This window comes from Cnephaeus nilssonii (genome assembly GCF_951640355.1).
Source record: "Cnephaeus nilssonii genome assembly, chromosome: 3".
Taxonomy (NCBI): domain Eukaryota; kingdom Metazoa; phylum Chordata; class Mammalia; order Chiroptera; family Vespertilionidae; genus Cnephaeus; species Cnephaeus nilssonii.
This window is the reverse complement of record NC_137074.1, coordinates 42,641,635-42,667,127: the sequence shown is the minus strand read 5'-3', so window position 1 is coordinate 42,667,127 and position 25,493 is coordinate 42,641,635. Positions and strand designations below refer to the sequence as shown.

At 38.1% G+C, this 25,493-nt stretch overlaps 1 protein-coding gene across 6 annotated transcripts in view; it reads right to left on the bottom strand.

The window, feature by feature from the left end:
- VPS8 (VPS8 subunit of CORVET complex) overlaps positions 1 to 25,493 on the bottom strand; it is a 247,460-nt gene that overhangs the window by 107,390 nt on the left and 114,577 nt on the right. For all 6 annotated transcript variants that reach the window (XM_079764490.1, XM_079764492.1, XM_079764493.1 and 3 more), the window contains 7 exons: positions 24,263 to 24,352; positions 20,066 to 20,117; positions 15,946 to 15,988; positions 14,483 to 14,555; positions 14,086 to 14,205; positions 5,231 to 5,302; positions 918 to 1,037 (listed from right to left, as the gene is read on the bottom strand). In XM_079764490.1, the coding sequence (XP_079620616.1) occupies positions 918 to 1,037; positions 5,231 to 5,302; positions 14,086 to 14,205; positions 14,483 to 14,555; positions 15,946 to 15,988; positions 20,066 to 20,117; positions 24,263 to 24,352 (570 nt within the window). The remainder of the gene's footprint in view (positions 1 to 917; positions 1,038 to 5,230; positions 5,303 to 14,085; positions 14,206 to 14,482; positions 14,556 to 15,945; positions 15,989 to 20,065; positions 20,118 to 24,262; positions 24,353 to 25,493) is intronic.

Genomic DNA, 25,493 nt, shown 5'->3' with positions numbered 1-25,493 from the left:
GGTATGCTGTTTAGAATCATGACTAGAAGGCAGCATCATCTATATACCTTAACTTTAAGATCCCTGATACCATGGACCAAGCAAAGCATGAACTTTGGAGTCAGGCCACTTAAATTTGAATTCTAACCTTATCAACACTTAATAAGAACATCTATTGTTAATAATAACACTTATTAAGTATGATCTTGGATGAGTACCTCAATCTCTCCAGGCTTTAGTTTGCTCATCTGCAAAATGGGGTTAACAAGTATATCAAATTCAGAACTATTAGGAGCACTGAATTAATAAACACATATAAAACTGGAACAGAGCCTGGCACTATGAAGTACTCAACAAATCTAGTCATTATTAGCTGCAGATAAACAAGTATTTTCACTGCATGTGTGGATATGGGGATGCTATTTAGGAAATACCTTTCAGAGTCAAAGTTATTTGTAAGTACATTCAGATTTTCCAAAAGTAGTACCGTATTTTCCGGCATATAAGATGACTGGTGTACAGAAGATTTTCCTGGGTTAAAAAGTCATCTTATACGCCGGAAAATACGGTATCTCCCCCAGATGATCAACATAATAGTCTTTCTGCCAGTGAGATGGGTGATTCTTAAATTGGAAAATCTTTCAGCAAAGAAATTTGGAGCAAACGAATAATTGAGAGAACAAAATTTCTATAAACTAATCTCCACAAATCATACTCCCATGATACCACCTTACTAGGCAAAGTCATAATACCCAGACACATCATTTAACAAAACCAACAACAGCTAAATTAGATCCAATCTGAAACTAGAACAGGCTTCTCTCTGTTAAGACACTGATCCAATTGGCTATTACATTTAGAGACCATGTAATCCAGTGAACTTTTCTATGAACAGTAATAAAATAAAAATTCTAGCTCTCATTGTTGAAGACACTCACCTGATCAAAAAGGGTTCTGTTTACAAACAAGGTATTATCAGGCTTTGCAAGCTGCCGGGCAAGGAATGTGAAGAGACACCCGACTTGTGAGGGAGTAAAATCTGAGTTCTCCACCATAACCTGATGAGCGAAAGAGGCCATTTATTCAATGTACCATCTGGTTTGACACAAAAAATACACAATGAGAAGGGTTGTGGGAGCCTCATTACTGAAGACTCATGAAAATATTATTTTGCAACAATTGAGTTTAATACCAATTAGAGAAGGAGCACAACTGCTTGCATACTCTGAAAGGGGATCATTTTGGTGATTTTTGGCATATTTCTAGGCACAACTTGGATCAGAAGTGAATTGTTAGGTAACCTGCAGGGAGATATTAATCATGTTTCCCTCTTGAAGTCTTAAAAGAGAATCCTACTAAAATTAATTTTAATTAAATTAAAGTAACCCTACTAAAAATCTGCCCACTGATCCAGGAAGAAGGAGTTGCTTTGGGGTTTAAAAGATAATTTCAGAGTGCAGGTATCCCAGAAAAAAAGTCGGCCAGCCCAAGAATCAATGAAGTGAATAGATTCTTCTTGAACAGATGGTTTTGCACAATGGGCTTTTTATAACCACACACTGTTATCAAATCATGCTCATTCCTCTGCTTTAGTGAGCTTTCCTCTCCTGACTACCTACTATGTGGAAGATGCTATGGTAGATGCCTTCAAGGGAATTATAAACAAGAAAGCAAGGTGAGACAGATAAATAAATTTTAAATAAAAGGCGCAGTGCTATCAGCACTATTATAAAGGAACAAATTACTCCAGCAGCACAGTGGGGGAAATTATTTCAAGTGGTTAGACAGGGAATTGAAAAGAAATTAGAATTGTAGCCTTTAAACTAAGCTTTAAAGCCCATGTGGAACCTGTAATGGGAAATGCCAGGAGCGAGTGCAACCCAGTCAGAGAGAGCAATGTGAGCAAAAGCAGGAACACAGTAAAATGTGAGATTGTTTGGAGAAACTGTGTTCATTAGAATGCAGAAGCATGCATGAGGAGCAAGGAGAAATTACATATAAATAAAAGATTAGGCCTCAAATGTCATTCTAAAAAATCTAGAATTTATTCCATAGAAAACTGGGGAGCTACAAAAGGTGTTCAACCAGGAGAGTTGATCATGATCAGTACTGCGCTTAGGAAAATTATCCTATCAGCAGGGTATCAGATAAAATAACAAGGAATAAATTGAAGGTAGACCAAATGCACATGACTGCAGGTGTCCGGGGAAAGAAAAAGGGATCCTGAACTAGGGCAGTTATAATGAAAAGGGAAGGAGGAAGAGGTGCAAAAGACACTGCAGAAAGAGAGGAGATAAGTCGAGTACACATGCATGGAAAAAAGGTATGTAGCTAAGGAGAAATAAAAACATGTCAGATCTTGAGCCTGACAGGCTTGTAGGATAATGAAGCTCTTAACAAAGAGACAGAATGCAGAAGCTTGGGAAAGAAGATCATGCACTGCTTTGGACTAGCTGAGTTTATGGAGGCAACTCTACAACAAATTAAGTGAAATAGGTTAGACTGAGAAAGACAAATACCCTCTCTTATCTGTTGAAGAGTCCTAAGTTCCCTCCCTCCATTGTCCATTCAAAAATAAAATATAAGATTTTTCCAATTAGAAAATATTCCCTGGGGGCCTGGCTTTTGGCCTACCTTTTCTTACTTTGCTGGCAGTATATCTCTTTCTTATATGCTTCTTGCTTTTGTCCAGCCATCACAGCTTGCCCAAGTATATATATTTCAAGTTGCAGTCTGTATATGTATCCAAATTCTGATTTAAACTATCCAAAGAGCTTCCTATGGCTTTAAAACCCTCAGTCATCACTCCCCTTCAGTGGACAGGTCCTTTCTGAGGATCCAACTGTTGGGACCCATCTAACACTCCTCTGCTTTTAGCCCTTCCTTTTGCTCTATAAGTGTAAACTCCTTAACTGATTTCACTCACATGTGGGATATAAAACTGAAAGCAATAATGAACAAACAAGAAAAACAAACAAACAAAAATTCATAGACACAGACAACAGTATGCGGCGACCAGAGGGAAGGGGGTGTAGCCACTACGGGAAACAGTATGGAGAGTCCTCAAAAAATTAAAAATGACACTACAATATAATCCAGTAATTCAATCTCTGGGCATTTATCTGAAGAAAACAAAACCACCAATTTGAATATATGTGCATCACATGTTCATTGCAGCAAAATTTACTATAGCCAAGATATGGAAGCAACCCTATGTGCCCATCTATAGATCCTAATATATAAAAAGCCAGGTGCCATCACGACCTACATGACCAGATGGACGACCAAACAGCAGGCTAGGGAGCTGAGGGAGCGGGAGCTGTGCGCCGCCGGCTACCCACGGCACGGCAGCAGGAGGAGAGAGCTGTGGGCCCAAATGACCAAAGGACTGGTCCGGCTCTCGTGGCGTGGCAGGACGGGGCCACGGAGGCTGAGGAGCCTCGCGGGGTGGGGGCTGTGAGCATGGAGCTTCACAGGGTGGCTGAGGTGGAGGAGCGTCGTGGGGGCTGTGAGTATGGAGCTTTACGGGCTGGTGAGGCGGAGGAGCGTTGCGGTGGCGTGGGCTGTTAGTGTGGAGCTTCCCGGGGTGGCTGAGGCAGAGGAGCGTTGCGGGGCGGGAAGCGTGGAGCATCGCAGGGCGGCGGAGGTGGGGCTGGGGCTGTTAGCGTAGAGCTTCGTGGGGCAGATGAGGCCAAGGAGCCTCATGGGGCAGGGGCGGTGAGTGTGGAGATTCACGGGGCAGGAGCCATGGAGGTGGAGAAGTGACGCTGGGCAGTGGACATGGCCCTGATTGCAGCTAGGCCTAGAGACCCTAACCGCGCATGATTTAATAGTGCGCTGGGCCTCTAGTAAACAGATAAAGAAGATGTGATGTATATACATACAATGGAATATTATTCAGCTATAAGTAATGAAATCTGGCCCCTTGCAACAACATAGATGGACCCAGAGCATATTATGCCAAGTGAAATAGGTTAGTCTGAGAAAGACAAATACTGCCTGATTTCACTTATATGTGGAATCTATTAAACAAAACAAATGAAAACAGAAACAGAGTCATAGATACAGAGAACAAACTGGTGGTTGCCAAAGAGAAGAGGTTTGGGGAATGGAGGGAACAGGCAAAATAGGTAAAGGGGATTAAGAGGTACAAACTTCTAGTTATAAATAAGTCATGAGGATATAATATACAGCATAGGGAATATAGTCAATAATAATGTAACTTTGTGACAGATAGTAACTAGATTTATTGTGGTGATCATTCTGTAATGTAAAAAATAATGAATCACTATGTTGTACACCTGAAACTAAAACAATATTGTATGTCAACTATAATTAAATTAAAATAAGTTAATCCTCAAGGTCTACCTACAAGACGCTCAAATCCAGGCAGAAAAATATACTGTAAATAATTACAATACAGTTCTCCAAGTGTAGCATAAAATGTTCTATGAGCACAGGGAAGGGGCAACTAATCAACCTGGAAGTGTGGGAGAGAATTCTAAGAGTTTCTCATGGATGATACACGAGTTACACATTGGAAAATTGTTAGGAATTTGCCAGGCAGAGAGAAAAAAAAGGAAAAGGCAAGATGGGATAATAGAAAACTCATGCAAAGAACATAAGCCATAAAGATGACACATAAAGTTCAGTGAATTCCAATAATTTAATATGGTTGAGAAGTTCATAATACAGTGGGGGAGGGCAGTAGGAGAGGGGAGAGTTATAGTGTAGTAGGCAGGGGCCAAAAAACAAAGAAGGATCTTGGATGCAATATTAAACAGTTTAGATAGGTAAGGCAGAAACTAGTACTTGTGCTCCAACATCTATTCTCTCCTTCTAACGGAACTCCTTACTTTTAAACTTTGCCTCTAACAGAACTCCTTACTTTTAGCTAAACACATAGTCACCCACAATACAGAATATTCTTTACATTATTTACCTTTTGAAAGCATTCTGAAGTCAGTCTCTATGATTGCATATAATTACTAACATAGCAATTATCACAATATGCATTTTTCTAGAGTAGTACCTGGTATCCTAGTACACAGTCTAAAGCTGAGATACATTAAATATTTTGAATGATTAGTATTTTGTTCAGTTTTTGAAGACAAGGACATCATAATAAAATTTTTAAATGATTGCAGCATATTGCTTCCTTAAACAAGATTATTTTAGAACTTACTATAAAACAATTCAATTTTCTTAATAAAAACATCAATACAAAGGCATGTATTCTTTGAATACTTACTTTTAACAATATATCCACAATACGCTGTTGATATTCTACAGCTTGCTTGTCATTTTTAAAATCTTCAAAAGTCTAAAAAGGAGACATTTTTAAAAAGAATTATTATTTGCAAATTTTAGAAGGCAACAGAATATTATTAATAGTCAGGAAAATTTTCAAATAAGATAACCATTCCTCATCAACTTTTTGCTTATATACCTTTAATAGTAAAGTTTTTTTAGTTAAGTAAAAAGATATAGCATTTAATATAGCATGGTATTCTGAGACTTTAAAATAGACAAAAAAGTATAAAAATATAGTGATCATACAACCAAAAAGTGATTTGAGAAAGAAAGGCAAATTTTAAAGGCAATGAAAAAGAAAGAACACTAATGGCAAGAGGCAACTTATGAGCAAGGGTTTAAGAAAGATGAAAATACATGTTATATGCTCAGCCATCATTCTGCTTATGCTATTTGGAAATATAGTTTACCAATTGCCATGAAAAATAACTGTCATGACAAATAAGAAAAAATAATAGATATCTATAAAAATTATTATGGCAAAAGATGCAATGTTAAAACACTCAAGCCTATGTACAAGGAATAGGTATCCTATTTTCAAAACACTGACAAGTATAGCACTTTTTATGGCCCTGTTCACGAAGAGTCAAATGTATTTTAAATAGAACATGTATCAAAGTAAATGACAGTACCTAATTCTGAAAAATATCTGATACCTAGAGGATGCATATATGAAGGAATTGAAATTGTATTCATATAAAAAAGGTTAAATAAAATTATTTATTGAATAATAAGAATGATGAAAGACTTGAAAATCTTTCCTATGGTTTTCACTTAGCACATTTGGCTCTTGAAATGTGTAAAATCACATAGCAATAATTTATTGCTTATTTTCCTGAAATAAGAAAATAGACTCCATATTGTGCCAATAGATTTTTTTAAAAAGTTCACAGCCATGAACTTTCATGAATTATATCATAGTTACATTCAAACCAGAATACTTGCTGTTCTTCAAATGGGCCCTGAACTTCCCCAAAGCACCTTTGTTCATGCAGGTCTCTTATTAGCATGCCTTTCCTTCCTTCCTCCTGTCTGACCACACAGTAAGCACTTTAAACAAATTACTGCTGATTTGTCTAGTTAATTACACAGAAAAACACAATCTTTCTAAAAAATATTTTAACTTAGCTAGACCACTTTGCTGTCACTTAGTTGAGAAATGCTAAAACTATCAAGTTATCAAGGAGACTGTAGAAACTCTTATTCTGGAAAGATTGAACCAAAAATATTATGATGTTTAAGTGGATTAAATATGATCCTACCTAAAGTCAAAAGGATGGACTAGAAAGTCTCTCAGTTCTATCTTCAGGTTTATAAGAATAACAAACATGCACACACTCACACACACAGCCTGCCAAAGTGCAGGTACAAACATAAGTTACTATCCGCTAAGACAAGTACTAGTCAACTAAAATACAAAATCATGGAGAATTAATATACAAATTATAAAAGTACATCAGTAAAGCAAGTAAAAAATAATTTCATTATCTATTTTCCTTTTGGCAGAATGTATCCACTGCTTTGAAGCAGATATTGAAAGTTTACTTCTGTAAACATAATTAAGTGGTGATATACATAATGACATTAAAAAAAATTTTATTATACATTTTTATTAATTTGAGAGAGGAAGGGAGAGGGAGAGAGGGAGAAAAAGAGAAAGAGGGAGAGGAAGAAAGAGAAACATTGATGTGAGAGAGAAACATCTATGGGTTGTCTCATGTATGCACCCCAGCCAGGGACTGAACCCGATACCTGGGCATGTGCCCTGATCGGGAATTGAACCAGCGACCTTTTGGTGCAAGGGACAACATTCAACCTACTGAGCCACATGGACCAGGGTATAATGACATATTTTGATTGTAGTTAACAGATGCCACCAAAATGGCATATCACTGTTCAAACATTATCATTCCACAAAGATGCTTCTAACTATACAATACTTGTTGGAAGACTAATGTGCAAAGATGTCCTAATGGAGTTTATGAAGCGCACAGGTAGACCTAAAACTGGAGTCCAAAGTCATCTGTACATTTGGTCATAAAAACTTCTTTCTGTAGTCCCTTAAAAATTATTATACGGTTTTTATAAGATAACAAGAGGCTAAATCCTAATCAAGGGATAAACGAACATTCTCTGTAAAGGCCGGAAAGAAAATACTATAAGAAATACACAAAGAATGTAGGCTTTGTGGGCTACATGCAATCGCTATAACATATTCTTCTTCTGTTTTTATTTATTTATTTTTAAATATACAAACTTTTATTCAAAGGTAATTCCAGAAAGACATGTTTTGGTCACTTTTAAAGTGAGATAAATTGAAGATCTCAGAAAAATTATAACTTATCTTCTTCTGTTTTTATAACCCTTAAAAATGTAAAGAATTCTTAGCTCACACAGACCAGAGGCCAAATGAAGCTTGGCAAATTTGATCTACATACTGAAGTTTGTGGACCCTTGTCCTAATATCTTCAGACACCCTCCAGCAAGAGCCCTTCTATGATGATTAAAAACAAAACAATTAATCACCAACAACCTAGGCAAATGGGAAAACTAAAAGTGCAACAAATACCACAAAGTTCAACTTACATAAAATTAACTTGGGAAAATAAACATTCCAAATTAGCAAAGTTGGCTCCAAAGCCCTAACACCAAAAAGAAGTCAGGATAAAACTGGGTAGAAGAAGGGAGAGTGTGACAAGGTTTCAGTGGCAGCAGAACAACTATAATACAAAGAGAACCCATCCTGGGTGAGGAAATCCTGACATCAGGTCAGAGACCTGGTGGGTCAGACCACAGCTAATAGAAAGGTCAAAGGAAGGGGACTACTGGCAAGTGTGGATCAGAGGTCATAGTAAGACACTGCTTTTGGGGCAGAGGGAGGTACCTTGAAAGGGGGAGATATTCCTTGGAGGCTTATGGTAAAGAAGGAAGTGGCTCAAGATAAAGTACCTACTAAAACAAAATAATGTCAATATTGAGAAGATGATAGACCACCCTCAAAAAACACTATTTAATAAATTATACTTAATTGTAGCAAATGAAGAAGGCACGTGAACTAGGAAAACCAGCCGGTAATTTTCCCCCACCTTCCAACAAGGTCATCTATTATTGCCAGTCCAGAAAAACCCAAAACAAAAAATGAGAATAAAAGCAGCAACTGAAGGCACTCTAGAATAAAACAAAATAAAAAGTAACCATAAAATAGAAGTAAACTATAATATCCCAACAAACATTAAATATGTTCAATAATACAATTGCAAATCTGAAAGAACATCACAAACTGGAAATTTAAGAATTCAAAAAAGAAATGAACAAAGAGTAGGAAGATATGAAATAGAAGCTAATGGAAATCAGAAAAATAACTGAAATAAAGGTCAAACTCATCTCAGAAATGAAGACAATTACAAGCTACCTAAGAGAGAAGAGATATGACCAAAAGCACAGTAAGAGAAGTAGAGAAGATAAGAAAAGAAACAAGAAAATGAAATTTAAACAAAGAAGGAAATAAAAGAAATCAGAGAAAAGCTGATAAATATAAAAGAAAGCATATACAATCTATATAATAAAAGCCTAAGTGACCATTAAGACAGAACAACCAGAACGACTGGTCACTATGATGGGCACTGACCACCAGGGGGCAGACGCTCAGCACAGGAGCTGCCCCCTGGTGGTCAGTGTGCTCACACAGGGGGAGCATCACTCAGCCAGAAGCCAGGCTCATGGCTGGTGAGTGCAGCAGCAGTGGTGGTGGGAGCCTCTCCAGCCTCCACAGCAGCCCTAAGGAGCAGTAAGCCGAGTGGTAAGGAGCAAGGGTCCCAGACTGTGAGAGGGATGTCCGACTGCCAGCTTAGGCCCAATCCCCACGGGAAGCGGGCCTAAGCCAGCGGGCAGACATTCCCCGAGGGGTCCTGGACTGCGAGAGGGCACAGGCCGGGGTGAGGGACACCCCCTCCAGTGCACAATTTTCGTGCACCGGGCCTCTAGTATACAAATAACTAGAGTTTCTGAAGATAAAATGAAAAACAATCAAGCAGAAAAAGTATTTAATCTATAATTCAAGAAAAACATTCATGAAATAAAAAGACTCAAATTCACATATTAAAAGGGCCCACAATATATAAATAGGGGTGTGCAAAAGTAGGTTAATAATAATAATAAAATTAATAAATAATAATACAAGATAAACAGTTTTGCATATCCACAACTGCAAACCTATTTTTGCCCAACCCTGTATGATAAAACTGAACCAGAACAGTCAAGTCTAAGTGATATCTTAGAGTAAAACTATTAGTTTTTAAATATGTGAAAAAAGGTATTCTGGTTCTCTAAAAACAGACTTAAGACCCTGGGAAAGTTAAGAAAAATCAGGTTGATGTCAGTTATCTTGACAGGAGTGTACAAAGCAATATCAGAGGAAGGCAATTTTTAATTTATCAAAAATTTTAAATTATATAATAATAGAGAAATCATTACATTGAGTCCTCGTTGCTCTGAAAACTACAAAATATTGCTTACAAAAATTAAAGACCTAAATAAATGGAACAATATATCTCTTCATGGGTCAGGAAACTCAATATTGCTACGATGTCAATTCTCCTCAAATTGACTAAACATTGAACAATTCTAATCAAAATCCCAGCAGGCTTTTGAAAGAAATTAACAAGATAATTCTAAAAATTCATAATGAAAAGCAAAAGACAAAGCAATTTTGAAAAAGAACAAAAACATTGGAGTGCTAACACAATGTGATTTCCATACTCATTATAAAGCTACAGTAATTAAGACAGTGTGGTATTGGAATAGAGAGACAAACAGACCAATGGCATAGATTAGAGTACAGAAGTAGACCCCACACATACACACATGACAGATCTTTGATAAAGTACAAAGACAATTCAGTAGAGAAAGAATAGTCTTTTCATCAAATAGTGCCCTAAGCGTTCTATATCCATATGCAAAAAAACAAACAAACAAACAAACCCAAAATTTGCATCTAAACCTTGCATCACATGCAAAAATTTCTTCAAAATGGATCACAGAGCTAAACGTAAAACCTAAAATCATAAAACTTCTAGAAGAAAACATAAGAGAAAATCTTTGCAACCTTGAGTTAGGCAAATATTTCTTTGACATGACTCCAAAAGCATGATTATAAAACAAAACTGATATATTAGACTTGATAAAAATGTGAAACTTCATCTATTCAAAAGACATTGAAGATAGGCCATACCAAGTGTTGGTGAGTCAATGAGAGTACTGATACTTTCATACACTGCTGGTAGGAATGTAAAATGGTACAACTGATTCAAGAAACTGTCGGTTTCTTATGAAGTAAAATAACACACTTAACAAATGACCCAGTAATTCTATCCTTTGATATTTACTTACAAGAAATAAGAAGATATGTCCACACAAAGGCCTATATGTAAATGTTCATAGTTTTATTCATATTAGCCTAAAACTGAAAACAAACCCAAGGACCTGCCTCCCCTGCCGGCCTGATCACCCCTAACCGCCTCTGCCTCGGCCCCCGCCACCATGTCTTTGTCTGGAAGGAGGACAGGATGACTGGAAGATGTCTGGTCAACCTGGTGTAATTAGCATATTATCCTTTTATTAGTATAGATACCTCAAGAAAGCTAAATTTAAAAACTTTACTTGAAAAAAAAAATCCTAAATAAAAAAAACTGGGAAAATGTGGTTTAAAAATCTGTCACCTAAATTCTTTTGTGTATCTCTGAAAATGTTCTTTGTATTAAGTTATATTTACTGAATTAGAAAGGTCATATGATTAATTAATTATGGTAGACATAACAGGACTTAGTACCCTAAGCCTTATTGATTTCTCCAGCTTTAGTGCTTGAGGATGCAGCCAACACTGGATGTATGCATGGAAGGAAACCTCCACTTGTCTTTTAGGCACCTCAAATTCATTACGTTCAAAGGAGAACTAATAATCTAAATTTCCTCCCACCCTATCTCCTGAGAAACCTGTTTCCCTTCTGACTCCCTATTGGATCAACAAATAAACCACTACACATTCACTTCACCCAGTCAGAAACCTTGGAATCTTTAATGATTCACCATTTGTCTTACCTTTCACATCCAAGAGTATAATAAGCCCTAAATTTTAGGTCAATTTGCCTTCTAAAATATCTTCCAAATTCTTTCATGTCTTACGTGTCCTCACTGTCACTGCCTGAATTCAAGTCACCATTATCTTCTATCTAGATTATTATAAAAATTTTCTAACAGATCTTCTTGCCTCCAATCTTATCTTATCTCAGCCCATTTTTCATACAATGGACAAAGGGAATTTCTCTAAACTACAAATCATGATATTCCTCTACCTAAAAGGCTTTAGTGGCTATCTACTGCTCTGTACAAAGTCCAAACTTCTTACCATGGATTACAATACTGACTCTATCCACCTCTCTGAATTTGGTTCTCTCTGAAGGCTTCCTTACACTTAAAGATGCAGCCATACTGATTTTTTTTTTTCACTTCTTTGAAACATATTGTTCTCTTGTTTCCAGGCCTTTTCATATATTCTATCCTTCTGCCTAGAATATTTCCCCTAACCTCAATCAGACTAGCTTCTAGTCATCCTTTGAGACTCAACATGAACATTATTTTATTCAAGAAACTCCCTAAACCTCCATTAGATTTCCCTCCTAAGTGTTTCCGCAGCATCTTCTCCAGTGGCATGTATTACACTGTGCTATAGTTACTTATATACAAGTCTGGATCCCCTTCCTCCACAAGGGCATCGTTTATATCCTGTCAGTCAAGGGTGTACCCCTAGTTAGTATAGTATATGTGATACACTAGGCACTCAAATATTTGTCAAGCAAATGGGAATGTATCACAGCCTTACTATCAGTCTGAATATCATAATTCAGACATCAGCATAATTCCAAATGACCTTCAGTGCTACCACAATCCTTAAAAAATAAAATTGGGTAAAATTCTTTGCTGTTCTCTACCGCTCTTTCCAAAGCCCCTACCCTACACTTCTGTTTGTTTTGTTTTTTTTCCTACATGCCAAACACCAAGTTCCCCTATGTTTTCTGGATGTCTAAGGTCTCCTAAACCAATAGGTCTGCCTTCCAGTTCTAAGTTTCTTTTCCCTTCTTTCTGTGCAATTAAAGTTACTACTTCTGAAGTCAGATTTTCAAATTAAACTAATTCAAAGTATGATATAATTGGAATGTTGATCTTCTCATGGGCACTTATTTTTTGTATTTAAGTTTATTATATTATTCAACTTATAAAAATTATTTATATTCATTAGAGAAATTTGCCCCATCTCACAGAGGTAATTACTATTGAGATTTAGATGTGTTACAATGTAATACTACGACACTGCTGTAAAAAAGGAATTCTTACCATTTGCAACAGCATGGATGGAACTGGAGAGCATTATGCTAAGCTAAATAAGCCAGTCAGAGAAAGATAAATATCACATGATCTCACTCATTTGTGGAATATAATGAACAACATAAACTGATGAACAAAAATAGAACCAGAGACATAGAAGCATCAAGCAGACTGTCCAACCTATGAGGGAAGGTCAGGGGTAAGGGGGTAAGAGATCAACCAAAGGACTTGTATGCTTGCATATGAGCATAACCAATGGACACAACATGATTGGGGGCGGGGGGGTGAGGGCACATGCTGGGGGATGGGGGAAGCCAGGGAAAGGTCAAATGGGGGAAAAAGGAGACTTATGTAATACTTTAAACAATAAAGAATTTAAATTAAAAAATATTTAGATGTATTATATTTACAAATATTGTACATATACAATATTTGTGTCTTCCTCCCTATCTTTCTTCAAATATTGTACACATGCAATATTTAGGTTTTATACATTTGCAAGCCTGATGCTTCACTAAACATTATAATATAAGCACTGTCTGTGTTATCAAAGGCTTTTAAAAAACAACTTATAATACTATTTTGGGGGAAGATATATATTTTATATAATTACTGGGGTCCTTCAGCCTGGCCTGTGGGGATCAGGCTGAAACCAGCTTTCTGACATCCCCTGAGGGGTCCTGGATTGCGAGAGGGTGGTTCTTGGGTGACGCACCCTGGAATTGGGCTCCCTCCTCTCTGGTTCCCGATGCGTCACCCAAGAACCTCAGCTGCCAAGTCACCGCAGCTCAGCAGCTCCTGCGTTGAGCGTCTGCCTCCTGGTGGTCAGTGTGCATCATAGCTATTGGTTGGAGCATCTGCCCCCTTGGTGGTCATTGTGCATCATAGCTGCCCGTCGGCCGGTCAGCCAACCGGGTGGTCGCTTAGGCTTTTATATATATAGATTCCACTGGGGGCATTTTCACAGAAACCTGGCTCACTCAAATTCATGTTTAATTAAACATGTATAAGGATTTTTTTTCCCCAGGAAATATACGTGTTCTATTTCAACTATTATCACCATCACATGTCCTTTAGAGCCTTCTTCCATGTTTAGTATGCAACCAATATAACTTATGAAATAAAAAATGTACCACATTTGACCCTGCTTTTTTCAACTTTTTGATAAGAATGTGTTAAAAATGGGAGAGAGAGAAGGCGGGAGAGGAGGAGGAAAGGAAGGAAAGAAGAAGAAGAAGAAAGGAAGGGAGATAAAGAATTAAAAATATTGGATGACATAACAAAATTTAACATCTGAAACCTTGACTTACTGCCAGGGCATAAAAATAGTACCTGCATAAGGATTATTATCTGTCTTTCTTTCTATTTTAAAAATGTTGGCTTTTAAAACACCTTAAAATCATAATATCTTACCAGTGCCAAAACATTTAGAAATTCTCTTGTGTCAAAATGTAGCAAAGTCCGAACATAGGGATAGATTTCTTCTTCTGGGGAAGCTTCTGCTGAATGCAGGCGAATTAGAAATTCAAAAACCTGCCAAGTTGGGGGGAAAAAGTTGATTATTTTCTCACTTTGCAAAGTATCTTGCTGAAGCATTGATTCCCACTGGGATAAAATGAAGGCAGGTTGAATTTACTCTAAAGTACCACTATGTTATAACTTCTATAGCTATAATTACTGGTTTCAGTAATGGTGAGTAGTCTATCTCCTATTACAGCTAATAGATTGCTCCTGCAACACTCAATACAATTGTCTTTAGCACCTTAGCAAGAGGCATAGATGGTAAAAATGCTGTGAAAATAGCACCAACCTGATTTTTAACCAAAGGAACAAGATCTTCAGGGATATCACCAAGGGGATAGGCACGACCTGCTAGACAACAGCTAGAAGAAAAGAACGAGAACAGATGTGGTGATTTGTAATGGGCTAACTTCAGGTAACATTGTTTTTCAAACCCAAGATACTAGTTTGATTTTAAGTAGGCTCAGCTTTTGTAAGTTAGGTCCAGTTCAAACCCAGGTCTAGTTCAAATCTAGATCAAGATGACAGCCAGTTCAGAAAATGTGGGTGACAGGGATGGTGGTGAAGTAACACATCTGTGACTAAATCATATTTCTTATTTTCCTAAGAAAACCCAAGCTTCACTAAAGAGGTGAGAAAGAAAAGAGACTGTCTAAAAGTCACATACTGAGCATCTACAAAAAAAACCTAATGGTGCCATTAAACTATGATCTCCCTGTTAGAAGCCTGATTTTCTCAGAGGCGTTTAAACCAGTGGCTCTAAGAATGGTGATTAAAGATGGGGAATGAGTTAGGAAGACATGTCTGGAAAATGTCTACAATTAGACAAGCCTTCAGGGAGAGTTAGAATCTCAAGAGAAATTAAGTGTACAGTTTTACCTCCAAATCAGACCTTCCCTATGGCTAATGACTTGGCTTGTAGGCTGAAATACAAAATGTCTTCGAATATGCCCTCATTTTTTTCTGGATTTTTTTTTTTTTTTTTTTTGTATGTGTGGGGGTTTGAGGGAGGTGTGTGAATTTTAAACCTCTTTAAACTAGTCACCAACTTTGAGTGTTAGATTAGAGACAGCTGAATACCAGCATATACTAAGAAGTTTAAAGTATGAAAAAGGTCTCAAATTTAACTCTGACACTGGATAGGAGCTACAGTGATGCTCTGGCAGGTTCTGCCACCTCCCTGCCCGCCTGCAAGTTATCCACCTAAAAATTCCATCAGGACACAGTTCTGAGCCTACTTAGTCTATTGCAAAGAACTCTGTTTCAGCAGCAGTTTTACCTCTGTCACTAACTTTTTCATGATTTAAATCTCTTGCCCTGACATATAATATAGACAATACTAGTACATATCCCAGAAAGGTGTAGGTAGTAAAAGTAAAGTACTCTACATCATGGTTTCTCAACCTCAACCCTATTGATATTTTGAGAGAGATAATTTTTTGTTGTGGGGACTACCCTATACATTGTAGGATATTTAGGAGCTTCCCTGGCTTCTACCCACTAGATGCCAGTAGCATCTCTCTCCCAGTCCCAGTTGTAACAAACAAAAATGTCTCCAGACATTGCCAAATGACTTGCGGTGGGGGCGGAGTGCATGAGGGGACAAACTCAATCATGGTTGAGAAGCAGTGCTATACATGAAAGAGCAATGAAAAATGAAAAGCACTACATAGATAAGAGATGACAGTACCTTTAAGAATATAGGGGGAAATTACAGGATCATAACAGATAAACAAATAAAAAATCTCTTACCTAATATATACAAGAAGCTTGTTGCCCATAACAACCTGTTCATCTAAAATAGAAAAATTATAATCAGCAATTCTCTCTCAAAACCTTTTCAGCAATATAATCGTTATGTGGAAACAAAAAAATAAAACCTGACATTTAAGGTAAAGTAAGCATATCTCCAAGTAACAGAAAACTGAGATAAGACCACTTTATTATTTTTAGAATTCCCATTAGAATCTTTTCACAGACACAAAATCAAAGAGTCATTCAAGGGTGCATATAGAAGATATGGATCTGAGGGTAGAGATCTATGTATTATTGGCTTAACCAATAGCTTTGGACCAGGGGAAGGTGTAGAGCAGGCAATGAGTTGAATTATAGGTCATGACCAATTAATATTAAGACATCTTAACATCTTCTCATTTGTAATGGGACTCTTACCACGTATGGTGCTCTAGGGCTGAGAAGGCCACTGCTCACAAATGTTTGAGATACTGACTAAATGATCTTTAGGACCCTTTGTATTCTGTCATCTGGTAATATAAACCTACTAGAGGCCCAGTGCATGAAATTTGTGCACGGGGGGTGGGGGGGGGTGTCCCTCAGCCCAGCCTGCACCCTCTCCAATCTGGAATCCCTCTCACAATCCGGGACTGCTGGCTCCCAACCGCTCACCTGCCTGCCAGCCTGATCACCCCCTAACCACTCTCCTGCCAGCCTGATCGACGCCTGACTGCTCCCCTGCCGGCCCGGTCGCCCCTAACTGCCCTCTCCTGCAGGCCTGGTTGCCCCCAACTGTCCTCCCCTGCTGGCCTGGTCACCCCTAACTGCCCTCCCCTGCCAGCCTGGTCACCCCTAACTGTCCTCCCCTGCAGGCCTGGTCCCCCCAACTGCTCTCCCCTGCAGGCCATCTTGTGGTGGCCATCTTGTGTCCACATGGGGGTGGCCATCTTTGCCCACATGGGGGTGGCCATCTTGTGTGTTGGAGTGACGGTCAATTTGCACATTACCTCTTTATTAGATAGGATTTCTTGGTTAAAAGACAGTGGAAATATAATTAGACCAAGTTTTACGCCAAGGAGTCATGGGCAACAGAATAGAATAGGAGCACCAACAGTGAGTGAAGTGATCAGTAACTCTTGTGGTGTGCAGATTTTAGGAATTTGTGGTTGGTAATAAATGACGAGCTGAAGTTTCTGTTTTTGATATATGAATATTGGACAGAGTGCAAGTGTATATCTCTTATTTACTCAGTAATCCTTTATAAATACTCTAAATCTATGTTAAGTACAAATAAACTTGAATTGCTCAAAATTAAATGAATTATTGTATCCTGCTTCAATTCAAATTTAATTTACCTTAAATTAATTAACTTCATTTTTAGAGAAATTTTAATTGGGTTTACAGCAAAATTGAGAGGAAGGTATAGAGATTCCCATATACCCACATCCATATTCCCACACCACACAATCACCCCCACTATCAACATCCCGCACCAGAGTGCTATGTTTCTTATAATCAATGAACCTACATTGATGCATCATTATCATCTCAAGTCCATAGTTTACAGAAGGGTTTATTCTTGTGGTGCACATTCTATAGGCTTTGACAAATACATAATGACATGTATCCACCAACATAGTATCAGACAGAATAGCTTCACTGCCCTAAAAATCCCAAGCTCTGCCTACTCATGTCTCCCTCCCTCCCCACTCACCTCTAGCAAACACTGAACCTTTTACTCTCTCCAGTTTTGCCTTTCCACAATGTCACATAACTGGAATCATACAGTAGGTAGCCTTTTCAGATTGGCTTCTTTCACTTAGTAATATGCATATGTTTCCTCCATGTTTTTTCATGGCTTGATAGCTCTTTTTTTTTTTTAGTAGTGAATAATATTCCATTGTCTGGATATACCACAGTTTATTCATCCATTCATCTACTAAAGAACACCTTGATTGCTTGCAAATTTTGGTAATTATGAAGAAAGCTACTATAAACATCTGTGTGCAGTTTTTGTGCAGACATAAGTTTTCTACTCCTTTGGATAAATACCAAAGAGAGCAATTGCTGGATCATATGTTAAGAATATGTTTACTTTTGTAAGAAATCACCAAAGTGTTTTTCACAATAGTAGTACCATTTTGCAAATTAAAACCAAAACAATATAAAGTAAATAAAGACTGAAATAAGTGAGAGAGGAAAGAAAAATAAAAAACATCAATAAAATCATAATTGGTTTTTTAAAAGACTAACAAAATTGACAAATCTTAGCTAGACAGACCAAGAAAAGGAGAGAAGACTCAAATTACAAAAATCATTAATAAGAGATATCACTGCTGACCTTCCAAAAATACATGATAAGAGAATAAATACCCTAGACAATATACACCAATAAATTTAATAACAGATAATAATATGAACAAATTCCAAGTACACAAACTACCAAACTGAAGCAACAGATAATCTACATAGAGTTAACAAGCAGAGACTAAATTAGTAATTTTAATACTTCCCAAAAAGAATATCCCTGGCCCACATGGCTTTATTAATGAACTCTACCAAACACTGAAAGAGCGGCAATCCTTCAGAAACTCTTAAAAACACACACCAAAAAACAGGAGGGCACTTCCCAACTCATTCTATGAGGCAAATATAACAAAATATCAAATATACTTTATATCAAGACTAGCAAAAAATAAACTACAGAACAATATCCTTTATGAATATAGACATAAAAATACTCAAAAGATATCAAACTCACTAGCAAACTCAATCCAGCAACGTGTAAAAAAAAGTATACATCATGACCAAGTGGGATTATCCCAAGAATGTAAGATTTGTTTAACATATAAAAATCAATGAATCTTATAGACCATATCAACAAAGGACAAAACCCACAAGATTACCTTAATAGATGCAGGGAAAAACCTTTGATCAAATTCAACTCTTTCATGTTAAAGATACTCAACAAACTAGGAATAGAAGGAAACATCCTCAAGCTGATAAGACCATCTCCAAAACACCCACAGTTAACATCACATTTAATGGTGAAAGACTAAATTCTTTCCCCCTTAGGTCAGGAAAAAGATAAGGATATTCATTCTTGCTATTTCTGTCCAACACTGTACTGGAAATTCTAGCGAAGCCAATTAGGGAAGAAAAAATAAATAAAAGAAGTGCATATGAGAAAGGAAGAAGTAAAACTACCTCTATGGCTGACATGATCTTATATATTTAGAAAATTCTAAAAACTCCATTAAAAATTAGAATAAATGAATTCAGCAAGAGTGCAGGAGATAAGATCAATATACAAAAATCAATTTCATTTCTATACACTAGCAATGAACATTCCAAAACTGCAGTTGCCCCAAGAAAATGAACACATATGCCCACATAAAAATTTATTTATAGGTATGGATCAGCAATGGGGGATAGGGCAACATACCGGATACCACATAGTGATGAAACTGTTCTATATCTTGACTTTATGTGAATAACTGGTTGTAATATAGTGCTTTAGTTTTACAAAATGTTATCATTGGGGAAATGGTAATGAGTACACAGGATCTCTTGTCTCATTTCTTACAACTGCATGTGAATCTCTAATTTCCTTACAATAAAAAGTTTAATTAAAAGCAAAATTCATCACAAATGTTGTAGCATTACTTATAATAGCTCCAAACTGGAAGCAACTTAAATGACCATCAACTGGTGAATAAATAAACAAATGATGGTATATCCAATTCATGAAATACCATTCAGCAGTAAAAGGGAATGAAATATTCATACATGCAATAACATGGATGAATCTCCAAACATTATGCTAACTGAAAGAAATACAACATCAAAGATTACATACTGTAGGATCTATTTACATGAAACAAGTGACAGAAAGTAAATCAGTGATTGTCTAGGTCAGACTGCTGGCAAAGGATAGACTGCAAAAGGGCAGGAGGAAACTTTTTAGTGTGAAGAAACTGTATACGTAGTTCTCGCTACAATTTCATTATGGTGGCAGTTACATGATTACATACAATTACCAATATTTACACTTTACACATAAAATTGGTGAATTTTATGTTATTTAAATAATATCTTAAAATACAAAAAATTTAAAAATTTAAGGCTTAGAAAATACCTGTTAGTGTCTTTCCTGCATTCAGAGGAGGAGCAATGACTTTGAAAAGTTTCTGCATAAAAATGAAATAGGAAAACAATCACCATCATTTTTCAAGAAGAGTATTGTTTAAAAGGTAATCACAAATCTTATACTATTAATCATCTTTCTCTGACTGAATGAGACAGTCATATACTGTTGAAATTAACTATAAAAACTTTTAATGTGGACATGAACTGTTTTAGAAGGATCACTGAGAAACAGTCATTGTCATATTCTTCACTAAAAGAAACCATTTAATAAATACCAGTTTGATGAAGGTCTTTGTTGAGATTATAATCTATACTAATAAAAGAGTAATATGCTAATTAGACCGGATAGACCGGACATCCTTCTGGACAAAGCCATGGTGGTGGGGGCCGAGGCAGAGGTGGTTAGGGGCAATCAGGCAGGCAGGGGAGAGCAGTTAGGGGTGATCAGGCTGGCAGGAGAGCAGTTAGGGGCAATTAGGCAGGCAGGGGAGCAGTTAGGGGCAATCAGGCAGGCAGGCAGAGTGGTTAGGGATGATCAGGCAGGCAGGCAGAGGGATTAGGGGGAATCAGGCAGGCAGGCAGAGTGGTTAGGGGTGATCAGGCAGGCAGGCATGTGAGTGGTTAGGAGCCAGCGGTCCTGGATTGCGAGAGGGATGTCTGACTGCCGATGTAGGCCCGATTCTGTCAGTCAGACATCCCCTGAGAGGTCCCGGATTGGTGAGGGTGCAGGCCGGGCTGAGGGACACCACCCCCCCCCATGCACAAATTTCATGCACCGGGCCTCTAGTTTCTTATATAAGATATCCTTAGCTTTCTTAAAAAACAGTAAGCAAGTGAAGGGATTAATAACCCACCAAAATGATAATGAAGATTACTTTAAACTGAAATCATCTGAACTATCAGCAGCCACAGACAGAAACATTACGTAAATTTAAACAAAGCCTCTGAAAATACAAGATTAATGGCAAAACTAACTGGCCTTCCCAGAAGGGAGTTTTCTATTTGGGAGAAGAATGACCCTTAGCACTGGAAAGTGCAAATGCAGTTCTATATTAACACCAAAAAGCCCAATAAAAACATCCATCCTTCTCCATAAATCCCTAAATCTCTCCTCACAGAACATTTTATTGAACTGGTATATAAACTTTTACTACTAGCTATTCAGTGAGTTACTCATCACTGTTAAGATTCCAGTACACAAGTGAATAAATCTTGTCTTTTCTCCTATTAATCTGTCTATTATCAGTAATTCACAGTCTCCCCCCATCAATGGGACCTAAGTTGAAAGAGGAAGTTTTCCTCTCAAAACAAGACACTCCAGAAGCAGCCACAACTAGAACTAAAAAAACATTTGAGACTATAGTAGCCATCTCAAATTCGATGACTGTCCTTCATTCTACAAAATTTCAAAAGACAGGACACCTCCATTTAGACCTTTGTAAGTACTACAATAACTAAACTTTAAAGACTGAAAAGAGATTTCCTTATTGGCAGAGAGTTATAAAAGAAATAATAAAATGCATCTAACCTCCCACTGCTAAAATCTCCAAATGACTCTTTAATAACAAGTACCAAGCTCCTGGCGACAGTCATTAAACTTGCAAACTACTCTTAACACAAAAAAAAGGCAACCTCAGTGTTCCATCTGAGATATACAGGTATAAATGCAAACCAGATTTTGAAGAATAAAAAACCCACAGAAAACAAAAATTTCAAAAGCAACAATAACAAAAAACCACCACTCAAATTTTTCAACATAGAATGCATCAAATTAGAATCTACTTTAAGGAATTATTTTGAAAGTAGGAATTGCATTAATTCTTCCTAATTGTGGTTTAGTAGTGGGACAGAGAACATTTCTGCAGGCAGGAGGCTCTGGACCTCACTGAGTAGGTAGCTGACGGCTCTTTCTCTGGGTGAGGAAGCAGCTGATAGGTATTAAGAATAAAAAATACTTACTTGACACACAATCAGGGTCAAAAGCAGAGTAAGAGAGCTGTGGCTCTCATTCTGAAAACTGACCAAGAAAAGAGGTTCATCCAAAATGGAAGGAAGGAGTTATGAATTAGAGGGATACCCAGCAAGCTAAATGCATTTAAAGAAGACTGAACTATCATGGAATTACTGCTGACTTAATAATACTGAAGATAGTTTTGCATGGCAATTAAGTATGAAAATAAGTTGACTGGATGCCTTCAGCAGATGCCTGGCTCTCCTGAGCCAGGCGATTAGTCACTGTAATGAAGCAATGGGCCGGCAGGACACATTGCATTATCCTCAATTCTGTCTTCAAATATAAGGCAAATAACAAGGAGGACATGGGTATGTGTGTGTGTGTGTGTGTGTGTGTGTGTGTGTGTGTGTGTGTGTGTGTTTTAATGCTCTTTAGATGCACTTTTCTATTGGTAAGGAGAATAAGAAATTATACTTACACTAGAGGCCCGGTGCACAAAATTCATGCACGGGGGGGGGGGGGAGAGTGGAGGGGGGGTCCCATCAGCCCAGCCTGCACACTCTCCAATCCAGGACCCCTTGGAGGATGTCCGACTGCCAGGGATTGGGCCCAAATTGGCAGTTGGACATCCCTCTCACAATCCTGGACCGCTGGCTCCTAATTGCTCACCTGCCTGCCTGCCTGGTCGCCCCTAACTGCCCCCCACTGCTGGCCTGGTCACCCATGCAGTCTGCTGTTCAGTCGTTTGGTTGTCCCTCACTAACCCCCTGCCTGTCTGGTCACCCCACGCAGTCTGCTGTTCAGTCGTTCGGTTGTCCCTCACTAACCCCCTGCTTGTCTGGTCACCCCACACAGCCTGCTTGGTCAGTTGTTTGGTCATCCCTCACTAACCCCCCTGCCGACCTGGTCGCCCAACGTAGCCTGCTTGGTCAGTCGTTTGGTCATCCCTCACTAACCTCTCTGCCGGCCTGGTCATAGGCAGCCATCTTGTGAGGGCGTGAGGGTCAATTTGCATATTACCTCTTTATTATATAGGATAATGAATGCTACAAAATTCTGAACTTGGAAAAGCAACAAACCAGCAATTAACAAATAATTACCTCCCAACATTTTTCAGGAACTTCCCCAGCAGACTATATCTACAAATAATATTACTCAATAGTACATTTATTATATACAATAACGATAATAAATTTCTTATACCTTTTGGAAAAGCTATTATAATATAAAAATATTCTTCAGAAAAAAACTTAAAGTCTAACAGGCATGCATTACTTTTTATTTTCTACTAGAGGCCTGGTGTACAAATTCATGCACCAGTGGAGTCCCTCGGCCTGACCTGCAGGATTGGGCCAAAACCAGCTCTCCAACATCCCCCGAGGGGTCCCAGATTGCGAGAGGGTACAGGCCAGGATGAGGGACCCCACCGGTGCACAATTGGAGCCAGGGAGGGACATGGAGGTTGGCCAGCTGGGGAGGGACTGCGGGAGGGCTCCAGGGTATGTCCAGCCCATCTCACTCAGTCCCTAATGGCCAGACCCCAGTAGCAAGCTAACTTACCAGTCAGAGCGTCTGCCCCCCAGTGGTCAGTGCACGTCATAGCAAGTGGTTGAGTGGCCTTAGCATATCATTAGCATATTATGCTTTGATTGGTTGACCAGACGACTGGACACTTAGTATATTAGGCTTTTATTATATAGGATACTAGAGGTCTGGTGCATGAAATTCTTGCACTCGGGGGAAGGGGGATGCCTCTGCCTGGCCTGCACTCTCTCGCAGTCTGGGAGCCCTTGGGGGATGTCCAACTGATGGCTTAGGCGGGCCTATGTGGAGCGAGCCTAAGCCATCAGTTGGACATCCTTAGCGCTGTGGGAGCGCACTGACCACCAGGGAGCAGCTCCTGCGTTGAACGTCTGCCCCCTGGTGGTCACTGCATTTCATAGCAACTGGTTGTTCCGCCATTTGGTCAATTTGTATATTGGCCTTTTATTATATAGGATTATTCCCTGATATTTAAATACTTACTTATGCAGATATAAAAAAGCAATGGAAGAAATGTGAAATTAATGGGTATTTAACAAATTACCAAATGGGTACAAGCCTAATAAATCTAAAAGAAATTTTAAAAATTATCCTATGAGAACAGAAACTATTCAAAGAAAATATAGAATAGGGGGAAAAACACACTAAAAGACAATATTAAGTATTTGTTCAAGATAGGAAGTGTCTTACCTCCATTGGACTAATAAACTCATTCATGCCTCTGTTGTAAACATAGATCATAGCATCATATAGATGATTTTCCCAACACATGAGAACTACCTGTAAAAAGGAAAAGTTGCTTGGTCGATACAATTGAATAAGTCTAACCAATTATTACCCTTAAACCTCTAAGAATGGAGAAGATCTTGAATTCTCCTCCCTAATTTTTCTTATTCCTTCTCTGCAAAAAAATTGAAACTGAAGTACTCAAACAAAAGGCCCTGATAAGAGCTATTGTAGGTTCAATACTACTATTAATAGTGTAAGAACTACTTTTAAACATCTTCCAATACCTAATTTTATTTTGTCTCTATTCTCACCTTTTCCATATTCATTTTAGCTTTGGTCAATAGGTCTAAAAATATTTGCTGAACAACTACAAGCAGGTCCTCTTCCAGGCACTGGGGATAAAGTGATGGACCTAGTCCCCACTCTTACAAAACTTCCAATCATCTTAGACACTAACTAAAAGAAGGGAGGGGCACCAAATGGTATGTGAGCTATGACTTAGGAAAGATACTCAATTAGACAAATAATTCATGTCACAATTACACAACTGTGATAAGTATAATAAAGGAACCTGGTTTGGTCTGGAGTATTCAGAAAGTCATCCCTAAAAGAGCAACCTTTAAGCTAGGACAAAAAGGATGCATGTATGTGAGCCAAAAGCACAGGTGGAAACTAGGAACTCTGCAGGCAGAAGTAGTAAGGAATTTGAAATGTTTAAGAATGGAGAGAAATCAACTTGAGAAAATATTTAGGAAGAGGAATAGAGATGACTGAAGTATAGAATACTCTATATTCTGTTGAGTGATGAGGAAAGGGCTGGAGTAGAAGAGTAGAGGTCGGCAAAAGAGAATGAATGATAAGGGGTAGCAGAGAGGTAAGAGGAAAAATCAAAGTGAGTTGTCATGGGAGAGCCTTTCTAGACAAAGGCAGGTTCTCTTCTCTGACTACCCTCCTCTCAGCCAGTACCATGATCTTTACTGATGACTAGCACATTTACAGCTTCAGTCCTAATCTAACCTCTGAACCATATATCTCATCACTTACTTGCTATTTTCACCTGAATATCTAGTAGCTATCTCAAAATAAAATGGCAAAACAGAATTTCTGATTTTGGCCTCCCAAGCCTAAACCTACACCAATCTTTCAAACTTCTTAAACAAATCACTACTGTTTCTCAAGCCAAAAAACTAGA